This window comes from Oncorhynchus masou, unplaced genomic scaffold, assembly GCF_036934945.1.
Source record: "Oncorhynchus masou masou isolate Uvic2021 unplaced genomic scaffold, UVic_Omas_1.1 unplaced_scaffold_2579, whole genome shotgun sequence".
In the NCBI taxonomy this organism is placed as follows: Eukaryota; Metazoa; Chordata; class Actinopteri; order Salmoniformes; family Salmonidae; genus Oncorhynchus; species Oncorhynchus masou.
This window is the reverse complement of record NW_027009020.1, coordinates 5,869-31,674: the sequence shown is the minus strand read 5'-3', so window position 1 is coordinate 31,674 and position 25,806 is coordinate 5,869. Positions and strand designations below refer to the sequence as shown.

The window sequence follows — 25,806 nt, the reverse complement described above, 5'->3', positions numbered from 1 at the left end:
CTGGGTGGTGCTCAGAGAGATGATGTCACTGGCGGAGACGAGTGGACGGAGGAAGGAGGGAGGAGGAGGGAGGGAACGTGAGCTGGGGGTGGAGGAGAAGAGAGGTTTCCTGTGGTAGGGTCGCTCGGGCGACTCGATCAGAGAGATATCTCGCAGGAACCCTTTACTGTTGGACACTCCGCTGTTACCCAGGTCGGCCAATGAGCTGTCAGCGTTGGCCAGGGCCCGGCGGCGCCCCTGTTTGGCATGGCGAGGGAAGAAACGCTGGACCACTCCCCCTTCTTCTCTTCCACCCTGGACGAAGTCATCAGAGGAGTTGAGGCTGAGCTGGGCCAGCAGGACCTGGGAAGACAAGAGAGACAGACAGAGAGACAGAGACAGACAGAGAGAGAGACAGAGAGAGAGACAGAGAGAGAGAGAGAGAGAGACAGAGAGAGAGACAGAGAGAGAGAGACAGACAGAGAGAGAGACAGACAGACAGAGAGAGACACAGGGGTTAGGATCTCTCAGGGGACACGATGTAGCTCACAATTTAAAACCAGAGCCACAACGGGGCCTAGGGGGGAGTGACGGTAGGATGGATCGGGAGAACGGGGACTCGGGGGGAGTGACGGTAGGATGGATCGGGAGAACGGGGCCTCGCGGGGAGTGACGGTAGGACGGATCGGGAGAACGGGGCCTCGGGGGAGTGACGGTAGGACGGATCGGGAGAACGGGGCCTCGGGGGAGTGACGGTAGGACGGATCGGGAGAACGGGGCCTCGGGGGGAGTGACGGTAGGATGGAGCAGATCGGGAGAACGGGGCCTCGGGGGAGTGACGGTAGGACGGATCGGGAGAACGGGGCCTCGGGGGAGTGACGGTAGGATGGATCGGGAGAACGGGGCCTCGGGGGAGTGACGGTAGGATGGAGCGGGGGAGAACGGGGCCTCGGGGGGAGTGACGGTAGGATGGAGCGGGAGAACGGGGCCTCGGGGGGAGTGACGGTAGGATGGAGCGGGAGAACGGGGCCTCGGGGGGAGTGACGGTAGGATGGAGCGGGAGAACGGGGCCTCGGGGGGAGTGACGGTAGGATGGAGCAGATCGGGAGAACGGGGCCTCGGGGGAGTGACGGTAGGATGGAGCGGGAGAACGGGGCCTCGGGGGAGTGACGGTAGGATGGAGCGGGAGAACGGGGCCTCGGGGGAGTGACGGTAGGATGGAGCAGATCGGGAGAACGGGGCCTCGGGGGAGTGACGGTAGGATGGAGCAGATCGGGAGAACGGGGCCTCGGGGGGAGTGACGGTAGGATGGAGCAGATCGGGAGAACGGGGCCTCGGGGGGAGTGACGGTAGGATGGAGCAGATCGGGAGAACGGGGCCTCGGGGGGAGTGACGGTAGGATGGAGCGGGAGAACGGGGCCTCGGGGGGAGTGACGGTAGGATGGAGCAGATCGGGAGGACGGGGCCTCGGGGGGAGTGACGGTAGGATGGAGCAGATCGGGAACAGAGTAGTGAAGGAAGGATGGAGTGGATTGGAACGGGGCCTTACACTGAGTTTCCTCTTGGGGGCTTTGTGTTTGGCGGTTGTTGCTCCCCTACGATGAGTCACAAACTTCCCTGGAGCCAAAACTGGAGACGGACTGAGAGAGACAGAGACAGAGAGTGAGTCTAGGCAGGTAACCTAGTGGTTAGAGTGTAGAGGTGGCAGGTAGTCTAGTGGTTAGAGTGTAGAGGAGGCAGGTAGCCTAGTGGTTAGAGTGTAGAGGTGGCAGGTAGTCTAGTGGTTAGAGTGTAGAGGAGGCAGGTAGCCTAGTGGTTAGAGTGTAGAGGAGGCAGGTAGCCTAGTGGTTAGAGTGTAGAGGAGGCAGGTAGCCTAGTGGTTAGAGTGTAGAGGAGGCAGGTAGACTAGTGGTTAGAGTGTAGAGGAGGCAGGTAGCCTAGTGGTTAGAGTGTAGAGGAGGCAGGTAGCCTAGTGGTTAGAGTGTAGAGGAGGCAGGTAGCCTAGTGGTTAGAGTGTAGAGGAGGTAGGTAGACTAGTGGTTAGAGTGTAGAGGAGGCAGGTAGCCTAGTGGTTAGAGTGTAGAGGAGGCAGGTAGCCTAGTGGTTAGAGTGTAGAGGAGGCAGGTAGCCTAGTGGTTAGAGTGTAGAGGAGGCAGGTAGCCTAGTGGTTAGAGTGTAGAGGCGGCAGGGTAGTCTAGTGGTTAGAGTGTAGAGGAGGCAGGTAGACTAGTGGTTAGAGTGTAGAGGAGGCAGGTAGCCTAGTGGTTAGAGTGTAGAGGAGGCAGGTAGTCTAGTGGTTAGAGTGTAGAGGTGGCAGGTAGCCTAGTGGTTAGAGTGTAGAGGAGGCAGGTAGTCTAGTGGTTAGAGTGTAGAGGAGGCAGGTAGACTAGTGGTTAGAGTGTAGAGGAGGCAGGTAGACTAGTGGTTAGAGTGTAGAGGTGGCAGGTAGTCTAGTGGTTAGAGTGTAGAGGAGGCAGGTAGCCTAGTGGTTAGAGTGTAGAGGAGGTAGGTAGCCTAGTGGTTAGAGTGTAGAGGAGGCAGGTAGCCTAGTGTTTAGAGTGTAGAGGAGGCAGGTAGCCTAGTGGTTAGAGTGTAGAGGAGGCAGGTAGTCTAGTGGTTAGAGTGTAGAGGAGGCAGGTAGCCTAGTGGTTAGAGTGTAGAGGAGGCAGGTAGACTAGTGGTTAGAGTGTAGAGGAGGCAGGTAGACTAGTGGTTAGAGTGTAGAGGAGGCAGGTAGACTAGTGGTTAGAGTGTAGAGGAGGCAGGTAGACTAGTGGTTAGAGTGTAGAGGAGGCAGGTAGCCTAGTGGTTAGAGTGTAGAGGAGGCAGGTAGCCTAGTCGTTAGTGTGTAGAGGAGGCAGGTAGCCTAGTGGTTAGAGTGTAGAGGAGGCAGGTAGCCTAGTGGTTAGAGTGTAGAGGAGGCAGGTAGCCTAGTGGTTAGAGTGTAGAGGAGGCAGGTAGCCTCATGGTTAGAGTGTAGAGGAGGCAGGTAGTCTAGTGGTTAGAGTGTAGAGGCGGCAGGTAGCCTAGTGGTTAGAGTGTAGAGGAGGCAGGTAGCCTAGTGGTTAGAGAGTAGAGGAGGCAGGTAGCCTAGTGGTTAGAGTGTAGAGGAGGCAGGTAGCCTAGTGGTTAGAGAGTAGAGGAGGCAGGTAGCCTAGTGGTTAGAGAGTAGAGGAGGCAGGTAGCCTAGTGGTTAGAGAGTAGAGGAGGCAGGTAGCCTAGTGGTTAGAGTGTAGAGGAGGCAGGTAGTCTAGTGGTTAGAGTGTAGAGGAGGCAGGTAGCCTAGTGGTTAGAGTGTAGAGGAGGCAGGTAGCCTAGTGGTTAGAGTGTAGAGGAGGCAGGCAGCCTAGTGGTTAGAGTGTAGAGGAGGCAGGTAGCCTAGTGGTTAGAGTGTAGAGGAGGCAGGTAGCCTAGTGGTTAGAGAGTAGAGGAGGCAGGTAGCCTAGTGGTTAGAGTGTAGAGGAGGCAGGTAGCCTAGTGGTTAGAGTGTAGAGGAGGCAGGTAGCCTAGTGGTTAGAGTGTAGAGGAGGCAGGTAGCCTAGTGGTTAGAGTGTAGAGGAGGCAGGTAGCCTAGTGGTTAGAGTGTAGAGGAGGCAGGTAGTCTAGTGGTTAGAGTGTAGAGGAGGCAGGGTAGCCTAGTGGTTAGAGTGTAGAGGCGGCAGGGTAGCCTAGTCGTTAGTGTGTAGAGGAGGCAGGTAGCCTAGTGGTTAGAGTGTAGAGGAGGCAGGTAGCCTAGTGGTTAGAGTGTAGAGGAGGCAGGTAGACTAGTGGTTAGAGTGTAGAGGAGGCAGGTAGCCTAGTGGTTAGAGAGTAGAGGAGGCAGGTAGCCTAGTGGTTAGAGTGTAGAGGAGGCAGGTAGCCTAGTGGTTAGAGTGTAGAGGAGGCAGGTAGCCTCATGGTTAGAGTGTAGAGGAGGCAGGTAGCCTAGTGGTTAGAGTGTAGAGGAGGCAGGTAGCCTAGTGGTTAGAGTGTAGAGGAGGCAGGTAGCCTAGTGGTTAGAGTGTAGAGGAGGCAGGTAGCCTAGTGGTTAGAGTGTAGAGGAGGCAGGTAGTCTAGTGGTTAGAGGAGGCAGGTAACCTAGTGGTTAGAGTGTAGAGGAGGCAGGTAGACTAGTGGTTAGAGTGTAGAGGAGGCAGGTAGCCTAGTGGTTAGAGTGTAGAGGAGGCAGGTAGCCTAGTGGTTAGAGTGTAGAGGAGGCAGGTAGACTAGTGGTTAGAGTGTAGAGGAGGCAGGTAGCCTAGTGGTTAGAGAGTAGAGGAGGCAGGTAGCCTAGTGGTTAGAGTGTAGAGGAGGCAGGTAGCCTAGTGGTTAGAGTGTAGAGGAGGTAGGTAGCCTAGTGGTTAGAGTGTAGAGGAGGTAGGTAGCCTAGTGGTTAGAGTGTAGAGGAGGCAGGTAGTCTAGTGGTTAGAGTGTAGAGGAGGCAGGTAGCCTAGTGGTTAGAGTGTAGAGGAGGCAGGTAGCCTAGTGGTTAGAGTGTAGAGGAGGCAGGCAGCCTAGTGGTTAGAGTGTAGAGGAGGCAGGTAGCCTAGTGGTTAGAGTGTAGAGGAGGCAGGTAGCCTAGTGGTTAGAGAGTAGAGGAGGCAGGTAGCCTAGTGGTTAGAGTGTAGAGGAGGCAGGTAGCCTAGTGGTTAGAGTGTAGAGGAGGCAGGTAGCCTAGTGGTTAGAGTGTAGAGGAGGCAGGTAGCCTAGTGGTTAGAGTGTAGAGGAGGCAGGTAGCCTAGTGGTTAGAGTGTAGAGGAGGCAGGTAGTCTAGTGGTTAGAGTGTAGAGGAGGCAGGGTAGCCTAGTGGTTAGAGTGTAGAGGCGGCAGGGTAGCCTAGTCGTTAGTGTGTAGAGGAGGCAGGTAGCCTAGTGGTTAGAGTGTAGAGGAGGCAGGTAGCCTAGTGGTTAGAGAGTAGAGGAGGCAGGTAGCCTAGTGGTTAGAGTAGAGGAGGCAGGTAGCCTAGTGGTTAGAGTGTAGAGGAGGCAGGTAGCCTAGTGGTTAGAGTGTAGAGGAGGCAGGTAGCCTAGTGGTTAGAGAGTAGAGGAGGCAGGTAGCCTAGTGGTTAGAGTGTAGAGGAGGCAGGTAGCCTAGTGGTTAGAGTGTAGAGGAGGCAGGTAGCCTCATGGTTAGAGTGTAGAGGAGGCAGGTAGCCTAGTGGTTAGAGTGTAGAGGAGGCAGGTAGCCTAGTGGTTAGAGTGTAGAGGAGGCAGGTAGCCTAGTGGTTAGAGTGTAGAGGAGGCAGGTAGCCTAGTGGTTAGAGTGTAGAGGAGGCAGGTAGTCTAGTGGTTAGAGGAGGCAGGTAACCTAGTGGTTAGAGTGTAGAGGAGGCAGGTAGACTAGTGGTTAGAGTGTAGAGGAGGCAGGTAGCCTAGTGGTTAGAGTGTAGAGGAGGCAGGTAGCCTAGTGGTTAGAGTGTAGAGGAGGCAGGTAGACTAGTGGTTAGAGTGTAGAGGAGGCAGGTAGCCTAGTGGTTAGAGTGTAGAGGAGGCAGGTAGACTAGTGATAAGAGTGTAGAGGAGGCAGGTAGACTAGTGGTTAGAGTGTAGAGGAGGCAGGTAGCCTAGTGGTTAGAGTGTAGAGGAGGCAGTTAGCCTAGTGGTTAGAGTGTAGAGGAGGCAGGTAGCCTAGTGGTTAGAGTGTAGAGGAGGCAGGTAGCCTAGTGGTTAGAGTGTAGAGGAGGCAGGTAGCCTAGTGGTTAGAGTGTAGAGGAGGCAGGTAGCCTAGTGGTTAGAGTGTAGAGGAGGCAGGTAGCCTAGTGGTTAGAGTGTAGAGGAGGCAGGTAGCCTAGTGGTTAGAGTGTAGAGGAGGCAGGTAGCCTAGTGGTTAGAGTGTAGAGGAGGCAGGTCGCCTAGTGGTTAGAGGAGGCAGGTAGCCTAGTGGTTAGAGTGTAGAGGAGGCAGGTAGCCTAGTGGTTAGAGTGTAGAGGAGGCAGGTAGCCTAGTGGTTAGAGTGTAGAGGAGGCAGGTAGCCTAGTGGTTAGAGTGTAGAGGAGGCAGGTAGTCTAGTGGTTAGAGTGTAGAGGAGGCAGGTAGCCTCGTGGTTAGTGTCGAGGAGGCAGGTAGCCTCGTGGTTAGAGTGTCGAGGTGCCACTAGACTTGACGAGTTAAATAAAGTTTAAATGAATTAAACATATAAAAGTCTGACTGTGTGTGTGTCCTGTCTCTAGCTGTGGTGTGTTTGCAGCGTTTCGGGTTGGGTTGTCTGGTGGTCGTTGTCTCTACATCACTCTCACTGGAGCTCACAATACGCTGGGCCTTCCGACCTGCACGCCTCAAGAATGGCTTCCTAAAACACACACACACACCAGATCGAGACAGGCGGGTCAGATAGAGACAGACAGACAGACAGACAGACGGGTCAGAGACAGACAGACAGACGGGTCAGACAGAGACAGACAGACAGACGGGTCAGATAGAGACAGACGGGTCAGATAGAGACAGACGGGTCAGATAGAGACAGATGAGTCAGATAGAGACAGACGGGTCAGATAGAGACAGACGGGTCAGATAGAGACAGACGGGTCAGATAGAGACAGACGGGTCAGATAGAGACACAGACAGACAGACGGGTCAGATAGAGACAGACAGACAGACGGGTCAGATAGAGACAGACAGACGGGTCAGATAGAGACAGACAGACAGGCGGGTCAGATAGAGACAGACAGACAGGCGGGTCAGATAGAGACAGACAGGCGGGTCAGATAGAGACAGACAGACAGACGGGTCAGATAGAGACAGACGGGTCAGATAGAGACAGACATGCGGGTCAGATAGAGACAGACAGACGGGTCAGATAGAGACAGACAGACGGGTCAGATAGAGACAGACAGACGGGTCAGATAGAGACAGACGGGTCACAAACATTTGAAGACCAGAAAGGTAATGCCACCAGTCTGACCTGGCTGTGTTGTTGCTCTGCTGCTGGGGAGGAGGAGGAGGAGGGACGATGAAGATGTTCTCTTCATCACTGTCCTGCTCTCTCAGACAGGACAGGGCTTTGGTCTTCGCTAGTCGCAGCTCTCTACTGATATCTGCTGTCCAGGACAGGGCTTTGGTCTTCGCCGGCCGCAGCGCTCTCCTGCCATCTGCTGTGCTTCTCTTTCTCCCCCTGGAACAGGGGAAGGGAGGCCGGGAGGAGAGGAAGAGGATGTTTTCATATCAGTGTGGAAGAAAAGAGGAGAGGAAGAGGACGTTTTCATATCAGTGTGGAAGAAAAGAGGAGAGGAAGAGGACGTTTTCATATCAGTGTGGAAGAAAAGAGGAGAGGAAGAGGATGTTTTCATATCAGTGCGGAAGAAAAGAGGAGAGGAAGAGGATGTTTTCATATCAGTGCGGAAGAAAAGAGGAGAGGTCACAGTTTAGACGGTGAGATAAAGAGAGAGAGAGAAGCACATAGAAGACACTACTGGTGCCAGTCAGAGCAAATTGACCATATGACCGCAGAGAAGACACCTGATTCAGCTAGCTACTCTATCTAGGAGAAGCTAGACCCCCCCCACCTGACTCAGCAAGCTAATCTATCTAGGAGAAGCTAGACCCACAGCTCCAACACACCTGATTCAGCTAGCTAATCTATCTCGGCCCTGGCCTGCTGAGCAGGAACGGAGCAAGAGCCTGAACGCCCAGATCACTCGCTCTTCAGGGGGAGAGAAGTCTCTCACCTCTTGGCCGGGGGTTTGGGGCTGGAGGGCTCAACGATGGACAGGTCAGAGGAAGAGGTGCTGGCGAAAACCTGTTTTCGGTTGTCAGGGGAGATCCAGGCCTCCAACTTCCGGTTCTGTTTGCCGTAGGTCTTCATGAACAACGGTCGGCCTGCTCGGTTCATCTTTACTCTTTTTTTTGCAGGGTCCGTTTCACCAACAAGAAGATCGGGAACCGACTGTCAAATGACAAAATAATGGTGACAAGGGGCGTATTCGTTATGTTGACCGTTAAAGAACCACACGGAAGCAAAACGAGGGTTTCTATTGGACAAATTCAGGTAGGCGCCTCCCTGTTTCGTTCCGTACGCTTCCGTTTAATAAACGTTTTACAACAGACTTGGCGTAATGAATACGCCCCAGTTGACATATTAGGACTAAACGTTACTTAGTTTATATCCTCTATGCTTCCGTTTTTCTCAATTCATGTAACGTTAGCCAGCGACAGGAAAATAACATCCGGGGGAAAAAAGTGTCAACTTTACATTGTGATTTGATTTTACTATGACTAGTCAGCTTAACTATAATACCTAACAAAACAGTCTCTCTCCATAGATACATCGGTATAATTTACTTTTTTTGTGTTGTTGTTGACAGAGTAACGTTACAATGTTTATCTCCCCCCACCGTTACTGTCGTAACAGTAAACTCGGTTATCGTCCGCAATCTGACAAAATACTCACCGAACTCAAACATTACCGTGGTAACCGTCTCTATCCGTTATCATACCTTTTTATTTTTTGATTTAAAGCTAAAAATTAATTCATTTAGTTACGGGATGAAATATAAGTCTTTATTCCGTTTTCAACAACAGCTCAGGATAGAGTCCCGCTCCCCCGGTTCAAACGACACAACGCTTTCTCATTGGTCGAAACTCCACCGGATGTGAGGTTGTCTAAATATAAAACACGTTAGAAGCACTTCCTCAAACAGCGCCGCTGTCGGGACGGAAGGTGCGTCGAAAACTTAATGTGGACACTATAAATATATTATATATAAATAAATATATACATTTTCAGGACATAAAAAAAAAATAGATACCTCGATATCAATGTAAGGTTGAATATGACGTGATATATTCTTTGTATTTCAATAATGTTTTTTAGTTTCAAGCAGAATTGTTGTCACTCATTCTGGAAGATTGAAATGTAACCAAGGAAACCAGGGGCCTGTTGCACAAAACTAGGATAAGGGATTAAGCCAGGATATCTTGGTGATCCTGGCTCAATTGATCCGTAATCCGGTTGCACTAAAGATGGATAGGGGGCAGGAGGATATGTTATGGTATAAATTACCATGGAGATTTATTCTGTGGAGCTAGCCTGCTCCAGACCAGGCTAAATTCCAGGATCTATTTAATCTCATCCCTAATGTCAGTCAGCAGTCACCACAAATGGAAACCAATAGTTATTTCACTGCTCACTATACATTGTTATCACATATAACTAGACCCACTGTTATTTAAACGTTTGTGATCATTAATTTCAATGATTTTGGATAAAAAATGATTTTTAGATGTTGCTATCATTAGATAATTTACAGTTTCCCATAGACTATAAGGCTATATATAAAATGATAGAATATTAGGGCCACAGAGGGGAATATTAGGGCCACAGAGGGGAAAAAAACACAAGTCATAATATTGTAACCAGTTGTTTTAAAGGAGGACAGTTGTTAAAATGACAGATGTGGGGCATTTCGTGAAATTGTACTTCAGTATGGTTTCATAAACAAAGACATGCTGATGTGCCAGAATATTAAGTATCACATTGTCATAAGTATCAAAACTGTAAAAACAATATGTAGCTTTTCTGCAGAAAGAACCAGCCTCATAAATGTATGACTATATCCTTTTTCTTCAGTGTGGCCCTAGTACTCTGTCATATAAACAAATACACATTCCATATGAATATAAAAACACAATGTGTAACATTATGTTCCTTTATTGAATAAGGACAAAACAAAGCAGGTAAACCATCAGCTCCTTTCGAAACTGAAGTCACAGTGACTCTACAAGATGGAAAGCACAGAATCCAAGCATATTATACATACACATTCAAAGGTCTGTATATAACACACCCTGCATGTCTGCACACTAAAATAAATGCAGGACAAATCCATACACATCAACTGAACAGACAAATGAATGGATGCAGTAGCCTCCCTGCAGCCTTGTATTACACACAGTATACCGCACAAACATCATAAGAGGCCAAATTCGTCAAAAACGAACCCAAAAAACCCAAATTCCTCTGCCACCGCAGGACATATTTAACCAAAATTGAAAGCACACATACTAACTAAAATAATTCAACACATATTGGTCCCTCAGCAGCCGACCACTGTCGTCATCAGGGAAGATTGCCGGATTGTCCCAGTCCATGGCTGGTGGCACTCTGGGGGCCCTCTCCTTCCTCAGGCAGGCCACATTGTGGAGGACAGCACAAGCCACAGTAATATCACATGCCCTAACAGGGCTGACCCTTAATTTGTGAAGGCAGTGAAAGCGTGCCTTCAGGAGGCCAAAGGTCATTTCAACTCTGGCCCTGGTCCTGGCATGGGCATGGTTGTAGGCCTGCTGTGCTTCCTGGGGGTCTGTGAAAGGTGTCAGGAGAAAAGGCTGGCAGCCATACCCCCTGTCTCCCAGCAACACACCAGAGAATTCACCTGTCAACACAAAATCTCATCATTACTACCTCATAAACACTGTGATATTCTTGACACAGCCATGATGGTTATAAATAGGGGTTGTGTGGCTTACCTTGTGATAGATTTCAGAGGCCCGAAAGATTCTGGAGTCATGGACTGAGCCAGGCCATTTTGCCACAACATTGCTGATCACACAGTCAGCAATGCAGACCATCTGAAATCATAAGATGAGGAATATTACACCAATCAATGCACATCACTGGCAATGCAGAGTGTTCGTCAATGGACAATATCAAAAAGTTATGTTCACCTGAACATTAATGCTGTGAAAGGATTTCCTATTCACAAAATCGGCCTCATGGGCACCTGAGGGGGCTTTTATCCTTATGTGTGTGCAGTCCACTGCACCAATGACATTGGGGAAACCTGTCACACAAAGTAAAGAGTATCCTACTATGTGTTAACAGTTGTCCTGTAATTTGTAGATCCTCTTACCTGCAATCCTATAGAACTCCTCTTTGATGTCACAGAGTCTTCTGTGGCCAGGGAAGGAGATGAAGACATCTGCTAATGCTTTGATAGCCAGACACACACTCCTTATTGTGCGGCAAATTGTGGCCTTGTTCAGCATCCCCCACTGAGTACAGGAAGGCTCCACTAGCAAAAAAGCGCAAGGCCACACAAACCATTTGCTCCACACTCAGTGCATGGCTCCGTGAAGTGCGGTGCTTAATCCTGGGACCCAGTAGTCTGCATAGATACCTGATGCCATCTGCAGAAAACCTGTATCTTTCATATAGATGGTCATCAGGGAAGGCCAGTGGGTCCAACCGGTCCCTGAAGACCCTTTCTCGCCTGAAGGCTCTCCTCAGCACAAGTGCTTCTTCATCCACCACATCTCGCACGAATGGGCATGCCATTGTCAGAGCAGAAAGGAACACACAATTTTGGGCCTTCATATAGGCTAGTGGCCACACCTGGTGCTGGGGGGGTGGGCAAAAGAGGGCGATGCCTTATAACGATGACTTGGTTGTACTGATTGCTGGGAAAGTAAAAAAAAACTTAGAAAGATGCCACCGTCCTGTGTGCTCACAATAAGAGCTCATATGTCATGGCTCACTTGACTTTACGAGAATATACCTAATTTTTATTTTGAGCTGTGTCATCTTCTTGGAGCTGGGGGAGGAAAGAAAAATGATTAATACATTTGTGTTACAGTTAGCATACAGTGTACATTGAAGGCATATCTCACCTCTCTCTCTCAAGTTTTTTTATTTCAAGGTCCAGTTTCCTAATTGTCCTCTTTTTTATTTCGGACTCCAGTGCAAGATTTTCCATCTTTTTCTTCTTGTACTGAATGTCTATGTCTGCCAGTTCTATTTGGCGCCGGAGGTGGTTGCCATACAACTTTCTGATAGCTTGTGAGCTCTGTGAACACAATACAATTAGCGCAGCTGGAATTTGGCAGGATGTGGTGTCCTTTTATTAATACGCACTATGTTGCCAGGCTGGTTTTCCCACTGTATAGCATCTGGGTCCTGTAAAATAAATTAGATTTTTTGATGAGGACTCCTCACCATTGTAGAGTAAATAGTACTTTCACAGTCTTAACATGATACCTCATGCCTTCTGGAATCCAGAGAGATGGTCTCCTCCTCATCATCGTCTCCATCATGTGCTGTTGCTGCTGCACTGGGGCCTTCACCCTATCACATTTAATCGGATTCATATTGAAGCTAGTAGACAAGACATGCCAGGCCTACAGTATGCCTTTGATGGAGTACTCACTGGATCAGCATCGTCTGGTGCTTGTGCTGGTGGCTCTAACAGGAACACAGTGCTGCCAGACACTGCAAGGCAATAGGTAAACCAAAGTCAGACAGTCCAAATTGATTCAATATGAATGTGGTTGTATCCCATGTAGAGATGGAAGGACATACCTTGAATGAAGCGGGTGGCATCTTGGGAGGAACCTATGCTAGTCTCTTTCCCCCAGGGATCCCCTCTAAGACGGGCCTGCCTTTATTTAGCTCCAAGGCCATGTCCTCTGCTGGGGTAAGGTCAGCCTTTGGTGACCCACCACCCGTGCCTTGTCTGTGGGTATTCTTTTTCACTGCTAAAACAGTACAGACAATGTGTGAGCAGGCACCTTCTGGGTACAATATATGCTTGTGCTTTGTTAAATATTAGTCAGGGACCATACCATTCTGCAGAATGTTCTTGTATTTGATTTTGACCTGCTGCCATGTCCGTTTTGGCCCGTTCATGTTTAATCTACACACACACACACACACACACATTTAATGGAGTCACACTGCAAAAAATTACTTGGTATTTTTGTCTTGTTTTCAGTAAAAAAAAAAAAAAAATTATCATAGCTTTATACAGTGTGATGGAGTTACTTTACACAATTTCACTCATATCTGCAGTGCATTTCAATTAAACATTTAACCGTTTCATAATTACAGTACAACTGCATTTTTGGAGATGTGAATTAAATATTTGAATTGTAATTGTGATGTTTCAGCGGAGCGGTGAGTGTGTAATTGTGCACTACTTACGCATTCAGGCGGTCTGCAATACTTTGCCACGCTTTTTCTCTTTGCTTTATCACTGTGGCGGTGTTGCCTTTCTTCTTAATTATATCTTTTACCTCCTCGTATGCCTCCATGAGGATTTGTGCTTCCGACGGGGAAAAGTACGCGGCTCTAGTTGCCATGGTAAATCAGTTAATCTGTGATCTGTGGCGGGGTCTATTTGAGTGAGCCGTGAGCGCGCACCTATCCAGGATTGGTTTCACCTGGCTTAATGAATCCGTGTCTGCTCATCCTGGCTTGGTCTTTGTGCAACCAATTAAGCCTGGACGCACATGTTTTGGCTTCATTGAGCTCAGCTGAGTCATTTATCCCGGATGTCTTAATTCTACTTTTGTGCAACAGGCCCCAGCTGGTTCCCATTGAGCCAGTACAGAAAAATATATTTATTGAGTATATGTCAAAATTAAAATCAAATGATATTTGTCACGTACACATATTTTGCAAAAGTTTTCGTGGGTGTTGCAAAATTCAACAGTGCAGTAACACCTAACAAAACAAAACAATACACGCACACCCCCCCCCAATTTTTTTTTAAAAATAATTACATTAAGAAATGTAGAGATGTTAGGGCGAACAATGTCAGAGTTCAGAATATAAACATATTACATATGTATATGATGGTGTGTATAGACAAAATGGACTTTATATGAATAGAGAAGTGGACAGCAGTAGTTATATAGGATGAACTAGAATACAGTATATACATATGAAGTGGACAGCAGTAGTTATATAGGATGAACCATGACTAGAATACAGTATTTACATATGAAGTGGACAACAGTAGTTATATAGGATGAACCATGACTAGAATACAGTATATATACATATGAAGTGGACAACAGTAGTTATATAGGATGAACCATGACTAGAATACAGTATATATATATATGAAGTGGACAGCAGTAGTTATATAGGATGAACTAGAATGGTGGAGCAGGGTAGAGTACCGGGTGGTAGCAGGGTAGAGTACCGGGTGGTGTAGGGCAGAGTACCGGGTGGTAGCAGGGCAGAGTACTGGGTGGTAGCAGGGCAGAGTACCGGGTGGTAGCAGGGCAGAGTACCGGGTGGTAGCAGGGTAGAGTACCGGGTGGTAGCAGGGTAGAGTACCCGGGTGGTAGCAAGGTAGAGTACCGGGTGGTAGCAGGGTAGAGAACCGGGTGGTAGCAGGGTAGAGAACCGGGTGGTAGCAGGGTAGAGTACCGGGTGGTAGCAGGGTAGAGTACCGGGTGGTAGCAGGGTAGAGGACCGGGTGGTAGCAGGGCAGAGTACCGGGTGGTAGCAGGGCAGAGTACCGGGTGGTAGCAGGGCAGAGTACCGGGTGGTAGCAGGGCAGAGTACCGGGTGGTAGCAGGGCAGAGTACCGGGTGGAGCAGGGTAGAGTGTGTGTGTGTGACAGAGTAACAAATCATGAATGATAAAAGTATGATATTTGTTCAAAGTTTATATTTTCACGTTGAAGGAGTCAATTTTCAAAGTCGGTTCAAAAAAATGTTTTAAAAATCTATGTTTATGTCGGGTTCAGGTGACAAGCTGCAGGTCTGTCCAGGGGGCGTGTCCGGTTCACTGGAGCCAGGGGGCGTGTCCGGCTGGAGCCAGGGGGCGTGTCCGGTTCACTTGAGCCAGGGGGCGTGTCCGGCTGGAGCCAGGGGGCGTGTCCGACTGGAGCCAGGGGTGGAGTAACATCTCGTCCAGAGTGGGCCGTCCTCGGGGTCGCTTCGCCAGACACCTCCTCAACAGATCCACACAGTCTGGAGAACAAAGGAGGGAGAACAAGTGTCTGTCTGTCTGCCTGCCTGCCTGCCTGTCTGTCTGCCTGTCTGTCTGTGTATTCCTCTGTCTGTCTGTCTGCCTGTCTGTCTGTCTGTCTGTCTGTCTGTCTGTCTGTCTGTCTGTCTGTCTGTCTGTCTGTCTGTCTGCCTGCCTGCCTGTCTGTCTGTCTGTCTGTCTGTCTGTCTGTCTGTCTGTCTGTCTGTGTATTCCTCTGTCTGCCTGTCTGCCTGTCTGTCTGTCTGTCTGTCTGTCTGTCTGTCTGTCTGTCTGTCTGTCTGTCTGTCTGTCTGTCTGCGTCTGTCTGCCAGCCTGCCTGTCTGTCTGTCTGTCTGTCTGTCTGTCTGTCTGTCTGTCTGTCTGTCTGTGTATTCCTCAGTCTGCCTGTCTGCCTGTCTGCCTGTCTGTCTGTCTGTCAGTCTGTCTGTCTGCCTGCCTGCCTGCCTGCCTGTCTGTCTGTCTGTGTGTGTGTGTGTGTCTTACGTCGGGACAGTTGATCCTTGATGTAAGGCTCTTCATAGATGATCTCTCGTCGTGTGTTGAAGGGCTGGTCCCCACACAGCATGTCGTACAGCACAACCCCCAGCTGCCACACTGTGGAGGGACCGGCCCGGTACGACTCGCTCAGAAACCACTCTGGAGGGGTGTACTGGGACGTACCTACACACACACACAGAGAAACACACACAGAGAAACACACACACACACACAAACACACACAGAGAAACACACACAGAGAAACACACACACACACACACACACACACACACACACACACACACACACACACACACAGAAACACACACACACACACACACGGAGAAACACACACACACACACACAGAAACACACACACACACACAGAAACACACACACACACACACAGTACAGGAAGGTGTGTGTGTATCTGAGATCAATAGACCATAACTACCATCCAGGCTTTAGCTCAGCGGGCTAGCAGTGTTATGGTTTAATCCCAGCGGTTGGACACCATCCAGGCTTTAGCTCAGCGGGCTAGCAGTGTTATGGTTTAATCCCAGCGGTTGGACACCATCCAGGCTTTAGCTCAGCGGGCTAGCAGTGTTATGGTTTAATCCCAGCGGTTGGACACCATCCAGGCTTTAGCTCAGCGGGCTAGCAGTGTTATGGTTTAATCCCAGCGGTTGGACACCATCCAGGCTTTAGCTCAGCGGGCTAGCAGTGTTATGGTTTAATCCCAGCGGTTGGACACCATCCAGGCTTTAGCTCAGCGGGCTAGCAGTGTTATGGTTTAATCCCAGCGGTTGGACACCATCCAGGCTTTAGCTCAGCGGGCTAGCAGTGTTATGGTTTAATCCCAGCGGTTGGACACCAGCCTACCGTAACACTCTGTGTAAGGCCCATCTCTGAGAATGCAGCCGCAGCCAAAGTCTAGGACCCTGATCCGAGGCCAGGTGGAACCGGTTTCTACTAGAACGTTCTCCGGTTTGAGGTCACGATGGAGAACACCTCTGGAATGGACCTCTCTCATCGCTTCAACAAGCTGCCTCAGGATGACCTAGAGAGAGACAGAGAGAGACAGAGAGAGAGAGAGAGAGACCGATATATATATTATCTACCTTACTTGCTTTGGCAATGTTAACACATGTTTCCCATGCCAATAAAGCCCCTTGAATTGAATTGACAGAGAGAGAGACCGAGAGAGAGAGACCGAGAGAGAGAGACCGAGAGACAGAGACAGACAGACAGACAGAGACAGAGAGACACTCTCTCTCTCTCTCTCTCTCTCTCTCTATCTCTCTCCCCCTCACCCTAGCGTGTTCCTCCTTCAGAGTTCCTCCTCTCATCTGAATGTAGTCATAGAGGTCCATACAGGGAACTGGTCTCTCCAGAACCAGCACCAACTCCCGATCCAGCTCAAACCAGTCCAGCAAGGCCACCGCAGCACGGGGAGGAGGGACAACTTCACCCATCCCCTCCCCCGTAGCCTCACCCCTACCTCCCACGATTCTCAGTAGGACCACCTCCAAGGGAAACTCCACCTGCTGTCCATCCTGAGTCTGAAGATGAAAGATTACTGACTACTGACTACTACAGACTACTATAGACTACTACTGACTACTACTGACTACTACTGACTACTACTGACTACTACAGACTACTACTGACTACTACTGACTACTACAGACTACTACTGACTACTACAGACTACTACTGACTACTACTGACTACTACTGACTACTACTGACTACTACAGACTACTACTGACTACTACTGACTACTACAGACTACTACAGACTACTACTGACTACTACAGACTACTACTGACTACTACTGACTACTACAGACTACTACAGACTACTACTGACTACTACTGACTACTACTGACTACTACTGACTACTACAGACTACTACAGACTACTACAGACTACTACTGACTACTACTGACTACTATAGACTACTAGACTACTACAGACTACTACAGACTACTACAGACTACTACAGACTACTACAGACTACTACAGACTACTACTGACTACTACAGACTACTATAGACTACTACAGACTACTACAGACTACTACTGACTACTACTGACTACTACAGACTACTACAGACTACTACTGACTACTACAGACTACTATAGACTACTACAGACTACTATAGACTACTACAGACTACTATAGACTACTACAGACTACTACAGACTACTACTGACTACTACTGACTACTACAGACTACTACAGACTACTACTGACTACTACAGACTACTATAGACTACTACAGACTACTATAGACTACTACAGACTACTATAGACTACTACAGACTACTATAGACTACTACTGACTACTACTGACTACTACAGACTACTACTGACTACTACTGACTACTACAGACTACTACAGACTACTACAGACTACTACTGACTACTACTGACTACTATAGACTACTACAGACTACTACAGACTACTACAGACTACTATAGACTACTACTGACTACTACTGACTACTACAGACTACTACAGACTACTACAGACTACTACTGACTACTACAGACTACTACTGACTACTACAGACTACTACAGACTACTACAGACTACTACAGACTACTACAGACTACTATAGACTACTATAGACTACTACTGACTACTACAGACTACTATAGACTACTACTGACTACTACAGACTACTACTGACTACTACAGACTACTACAGACTACTACTGACTACTACAGACTACTATAGACTACTACTGACTACTACAGACTACTACTGACTACTACAGACTACTATAAACTACTACAGACTACTACAGACTACTACAGACTACTACAGACTACTACTGACTACTACAGACTACTACAGACTACTACAGACTACTACAGACTACTACAGACTACTACTGACTACTACAGACTACTATAGACTACTACTGACTACTACAGACTACTACAGACTACTACTGACTACTACAGACTACTATAGACTACTACAGACTACTACAGACTACTACTGACTACTACAGACTACTATAGACTACTACTGACTACTACAGACTACTATAGACTACTACAGACTACTACAGACTACTACAGACTACTACTGACTACTACAGACTACTATAGACTACTACAGACTACTACAGACTACTACTGACTACTACTGACTACTACAGACTACTACAGACTACTATAGACTACTACTGACTACTACAGACTACTATAGACTACTACAGACTACTACAGACTACTACAGACTACTACTGACTACTACAGACTACTATAGACTACTACTGATTACTACAGACTACTATAGACTACTACTGACTACTTCAGACTACTATAGACTACTACAGACTACTACAGACTACTACAGACTACTATAGACTACTACTGACTACTACAGACTACTACTGACTACTACAGACTACTACAGACTACTACAGACTACTACAGACTACTACAGACTACTATAGACTACTATAGACTATTACAGACTACTACAGACTACTACAGACTACTACTGACTACTACAGACTACTACTGACTACTACAGACTACTACTGACTACTACAGACTACTACTGACCACTACAGACTACTACAGACTACTACAGACTACTACTGACTACTACAGACCACTACAGACTACTACTGACTACTACAGACTACTACAGACTACTACTGACTACTACAGACTACTACAGACTACTACTGACTACTACAGACTACTACTGACTACTACAGACTACTACAGACTACTACAGACTACTACAAACCACTACTGACTACTACTGACTACTACTGACTACTACTGACTACTACTGACTACTACTGACTACTACTGACTACTATAGACTACTACAGACTACTATAGACTACTACTGACTACTACTGACTACTACAGACTACTACTGACTACTACAGACTACTACTGACTACTACTGACTACTACAGACTACTACAGGCTACTATAGACTACTACTGACTACTACAGACTACTACTGACTACTACAGACTACTACAGACCACTACTGACTACTACAGACTACTACAGACTACTATAGACTACTACTGACTACTACAGACTACTACTGACTACTACAGACTACTACAGGTTACTATAGACTACTACTGACTACTACAGACTACTACAGACTACTACTGACTACTACTGACTACTACTGACTACTACAGACTACTACTGACTACTACAGACTACTACAGACTACTACAGACTACTACAGACCACTACTGACTACTACAGACTACTACAGACCACCACTGACTACTACAGACTACTACAGACTACTATAGACTACTACTGACTACTACAGACTACTACAGACTACTATAGACTACTACTGACTACTACAGACTACTACTGACTACTACAGACTACTACAGACTACTATAGACTACTACTGACTACTACAGACTACTACTGACTACTACAGACTACTACAGACTACTATAGACTACTACTGACTACTACAGACTACTACTGACTACTACAGACTACTATAAACTACTACTGACTACTACTGACTACTACTGGCTACTACAGACTACTACTGACTACTACTGACTACTACTGACTACTATAAACTACTACTGACTACTACTTACTACTACAGACTACTACAGACTACTACTGACTACTACTGACTACTACAGATTACTACTGACTACTACTGACTACTACAGACTACTACAGACTACTACTGACTACTACAGACTACTACTGACTACTACAGACTACTACTGACTACTACAGACTACTACTGACTACTACAGACGACTACAGACTACTACTGACTACTACAGACTACTACATACTACAACTGACTACTACAGACTACTACAGACTACAACTGACTACTACAGACTACTACAGACTACAACTGACTACTACAGACTATTACAGACTACTACAGACTACTACTGACTACTACAGACTACTACAGACTACTACAGACTACTACAGACTACTACAGACTACTACAGACTACTACTGACTACTACAGACTACAACTGACTACTACAGACTACTACAGACTACTACAGACTACTACTGACTACTACAGACTACTACAGACTACTACAGACTACTACAGACTACTACAGACTACTACAGACTACTACTGACTACCACAGACTACTACTGACTACTACTGACTACTACAGACTACTACAGACTACTACAGACTACTATAGACTACTTTAAACTACTACAGACTACTACAGACTACTACAGACTACTACAGACTACTATAGACTACTACTGACTACTATAAACTACTACAGACTACTACAGACTACTACAGACTACTACAGACTACTACTGACTACTACAGACTACTACTGACTACTACAGACTACTATAAACTACTACAGACTACTATAGACTACTACTGACTACTATAAACTACTACAGACTACTACAGACTACTACAGACTACTACAGACTACTACTGACTACTACAGACTACTACTGACTACTACAGACTACTACTGACTACTATAAACTACTACAGACTACTACAGACTACTACAGACTACTACAGACTACTACTGACTACTACAGACTACTACAGACTACTACTGACTACTATAAACTACTACAGACTACTATAAACTACTACAGACTACTACTGACTACTACAGACTACTACAGACTACTACAGACCATAAAGATCTACTACAGACTACTATAAACTACTACAGACTACTACAGACTACTACAGACTACTACTGACTACTACGGACTACTACGGACTACTACAGACTACTACTGACTACTACAGACTACTACAGACTACTATAAACTACTAAAGACTACTACTGACTACTACTGACTACTACTGACTACTACTGACTACTACAGACTACTACAGACTACTACAGACTACTACAGACTACTACAGACTACTATAGACTACTATTGACTACTACAGACTACTACAGACTACTACTGACTACTACAGACTACTACAGACTACTACATACTACTACAGACTACTACAGACTAGTACTGACTACTACTGACTAGTACTGACTACTACTGATTAGTACTGACTACTACTGACAACTACAGACTACTATAAACTACTACAGACTACTATAAACTACTACAGACTACTACAGACTACTACAGACTACTACAGACTACTACTGACTACTACAGACTACTACAGACTACTACAGACTACTATAGACTACTATAGACTACTACAGACTACTACAGACTACTATAGACTACTACAGACTACTTTAAACTACTACAGACTACTACAGACTACTATAGACTACTACTGACTACTATAAACTACTACAGACTACTACAGACTACTACAGACTACTACTGACTACTACTGACTACTACAGACTACTACTGACTACTACAGACTACTATAAACTACTACAGACTACTATAGACTACTACTGACTACTATAAACTACTATAGACTACTACAGACTACTACAGACTACTACTGACTACTACAGACTACTACTGACTACTACAGACTACTACTGACTACTATAAACTACTACAGACTACTATAAACTACTACAGACTACTACTGACTACTACAGACTACTACAGAATACTACAGACCATAAAGATCTACTACAGACTACTATAAACTACTACAGACTACTACAGACTACTACAGACTACTACTGACTACTACGGACTACTACGGACTACTACAGACTACTACTGACTATTACAGACTACTACAGACTACTACTGACTACTACCGACTATTACAGACTACTACTGACTACTACAGACTACTACTGACTACTATAAACTACTACAGACTACTACAGACTACTATAAACTACTACAGACTACTACAGACTACTACAGACTACTATAAACTACTACAGACTACTATAGACTACTATAGACTACTACAGACTACTACTGACTACTATAAACTACTACAGACTACTACAGACTACTATAGACTACTACAGACTACTATAAATTACTACAGACTACTACAGACTACTACTGACTACTATAAACTACTACAGACTACTACAGACTACTACAGACTACTATAGAATACTACAGACTACTACTGACTACTATAAACTACTACAGACTACTACAGACTACTACAGACTACTATAGACTACTACTGACTACTACTGACTACTACTGACTACTACTGACTACTACAGACTACTACAGACTACTATAAACTACTACAGACTACTACAGACTACTACAGACTACTATAAACTACTACAGACTACTACAGACTACTATAGACTACTATAGACTACTACCGACTATTACAGACTACTACTGACTACTACAGACTACTACTGACTACTACTGACTACTACAGACTACTACTGACTACTACAGACTACTACAGACCACTACAGACTACTATAAACTACTACAGACTACTACAGACTACTATAAACTACTACAGACTACTACAGACTACTACAGACTACTATAAACTACTACAGACTACTATAGACTACTATAGACTACTACAGACTACTACTGACTACTATAAACTACTACAGACTACTACAGACTACTATAGACTACTACAGACTACTATAAATTACTACAGACTACTACAGACTACTACTGACTACTATAAACTACTACAGACTACTACAGACTACTACAGACTACTATAGACTACTACAGACTACTACTGACTACTATAAACTACTACAGACTACTACAGACTACTACAGACTACTACAGACTACTATAAACTACTACAGACTACTACAGACTACTATAGACTACTATAGACTACTATAGACTACTATAGACTACTACAGACTACTACTGACTACTATAAACTACTACAGACTACTACAGACTACTACAGACTACTATAAATTACTACAGACTACTACAGACTACTACAGACTACTACAGACTACTACAGACTACTATAAACTACTACAGACTACTACTGACTACTACAGACTACTACAGACTACTATAGACTACTATAGACTACTACAGACCATAAAGATCTGCTACAGACTACTACAGACTACTACAGACTACTACAGATCTGCTACAGACTACTACAGACTACTATAGACCACTATAGACCACTATAGACTACTATGACTACTACAGATCTGCTCCAGACTACTATAGACTACTATAGACCACTATAGACTACTATAGACTACTAAAGATCTGCTACAGACTACTATAGACTACTACAGACCATAAAGATCTGCTACAGGCTACTATTGACTACTATAGACTACTGCAGACCATAAAGATCTGCTACAGACTGCATCACAGCAGACCGTGACGAGAGAATGATGAACTCACCACCGGTATGCGTAACACTTTGGCCAAGGGGACACGTTTTATAGCCACCTACAGAGAAACACACACACACACAGAGAAACACACACACACACAGAGACACACACACACAGAGAGACACACACACACAGAGAGACACACACAGACACACACACACAGAGACACACACACACACAGAGACACACAGAGACACACACACACACACACACACACACACACACACACACACACACACACACACACACACACACACACACACACACACACACACACACACACACACACACACACACACACACACACACACAATCATTGACTAATAATACTGTAACTCCAATGGACAAAACAAGTGTAGTCTATAGTAGTCTAAAGTGGCTGTTCCACTGGATGTCAGAAGGTGAATTCACCAATTTGTAAGTCGCTCTGGATAAGAGCGTCTGCTAAATGACTTAAATGTAAATGTAAGTGTGTGTGTGTTTATTGAACTCTTCTCACAGGTAGGTTGTCTTCTCTGCGGTACCCAGCGTAGACGGTCCCGTAGCCTCCGTCTCCAAGACAACCCAGCTGTACAAACCTCTCTGCAACTGGATCACGACTTGGCTCTCTACTGTTGCATTGTGGGGGCTGTAACGTGTCGATCAGCGTGGTGCTACTCTCCAAGGACAGATTCCCCTCCTCCTCTTCCTTCTGACTCCTCCCCCTCCTCTTCCTCTCTCCTCTTCCTCCCGTACTCCTCTCGTAGCTCTTCCCCCTCCTCTTCCTCTCTCCTCTTCCTCCCGTACTCCTCTCTGAGCTCTTCCTCCTCCTCCGCCTCCTCTCTGCTCTCTCATCCCTCAGGGTGAGTCGGCTGAGTCCCTCGTTCGCCCCTCCCTCATTGGCCAGAGGGCTGGTGTGGGTGTCTGAGGGGGGTAATTAAAGATGCAGTCCGGGATATTAAGCACTTCGTAACATATTGTACGTATATCACAATTTGTAACATATCATACGAATTGCAAAAAAACAAACAATTATAATAAAAAAACATTTATAATTGCCAGACGTAACATATCGTACGGATTAGGTAGTGCACAATTTTCGATAACCCAGTTTTGCAAACCTACTTTCTGAAATTATACAAAAGTTCTGGAGCATCACTTCAAGTTAATAAGTGTTAAGTTAAAAGCAACTTCTCTGTGTTGGAATGGTGTGGATATACCCCCCCCAACAACAGAATGGTGTGGATATACCCCCCCAACAACAGAATGGTGTGGATATACCCCCCCCCCCAACAACAGAATGGTGTGGATATACCCCCCAGAATGGTGTGGATATACCCCCCCCCCCAACAACAGAATGGTGTGGATATACCCCCCAACAACAGAATGGTGTGGATATACCCCCCCAACAACAGAATGGTGTGGATATACCCCCCAACAACAGAATGGTGTGGATATACCCCCCCAACAACAGAATGGTGTGGATATACCCCCCCCCCAACAACAGAATGGTGTGGATATACCCCCCCCAACAACAGAATGGTGTGGATATACCCCCCCAACAACAGAATGGTGTGGATATACCCCCCAACAACAGAATGGTGTGGATATACCCCCCCCAACAACAGAATGGTGTGGATATACCCCCAACAACAGAATGGTGTGGATATACCCCCCAACAACAGAATGGTGTGGATATACCCCCCCAACAACAGAATGGTGTGGATATACCCCCCCAACAACAGAATGGTGTGGATATACCCCCCCCCAACAACAGAATGGTGTGGATATACCCCCCAACAACAGAATGGTGTGGATATACCCCCCAACAACAGAGTGGTGTGGATATACCCCCCAACAACAGAATGGTGTGGATATACCCCCCAACAACAGAATGGTGTGGATATACCCCCCCCCCCAACAACAGAGTGGTGTGGATATACCCCCCCAACAACAGAATGGTGTGGATATACCCCCCAACAACAGAATGGTGTGGATATACCCCCCAACAACAGAATGGTGTGGATATACCCCCCCCCCCAACAACAGAATGGTGTGGATATACCCCCCCCCCAACAACAGAATGGTGTGGATATACCCCCCAACAACAGAATGGTGTGGATATACCCCCCAACAACAGAATGGTGTGGATATACCCCCCAACAACAGAATGGTGTGGATATACCCCCCCAACAACAGAATGGTGTGGATATACCCCCCCAACAACAGAATGGTGTGGATATACCCCCAACAACAGAATGGTGTGGATATACCCCCCCCAACAACAGAATGGTGTGGATATACCCCCCAACAACAGAATGGTGTGGATATACCCCCCCCCAA

General features: G+C 46.4%; 1 protein-coding gene and 1 long non-coding RNA gene across 2 annotated transcripts; both read right to left on the bottom strand.

Annotated features, from left to right (window-relative positions):
• Positions 1–10,574: 10,574 nt before the first annotated feature.
• On the bottom strand, positions 10,575–11,487 carry LOC135533679 (uncharacterized). The gene is made up of 3 exons (XR_010454572.1): positions 11,450–11,487; positions 10,805–11,351; positions 10,575–10,735 (listed from the first exon to the last, which is right to left on the bottom strand). It is a non-coding gene; the product is annotated as an uncharacterized LOC135533679 (long non-coding RNA).
• Positions 11,488–13,269: 1,782 nt separating this feature from the next.
• On the bottom strand, positions 13,270–24,387 carry LOC135533678 (serine/threonine-protein kinase pim-2-like; the record flags this gene model as incomplete). Its single annotated transcript, XM_064960951.1, has 6 exons — positions 13,270–14,654; positions 15,157–15,333; positions 16,033–16,210; positions 16,464–16,712; positions 23,492–23,539; positions 23,984–24,387. Coding segments are annotated over 6 exons (1,244 nt in total), but the record flags the coding sequence as incomplete, so codon positions are not given.
• Between the last annotated feature and the right edge of the window lie 1,419 nt (positions 24,388–25,806).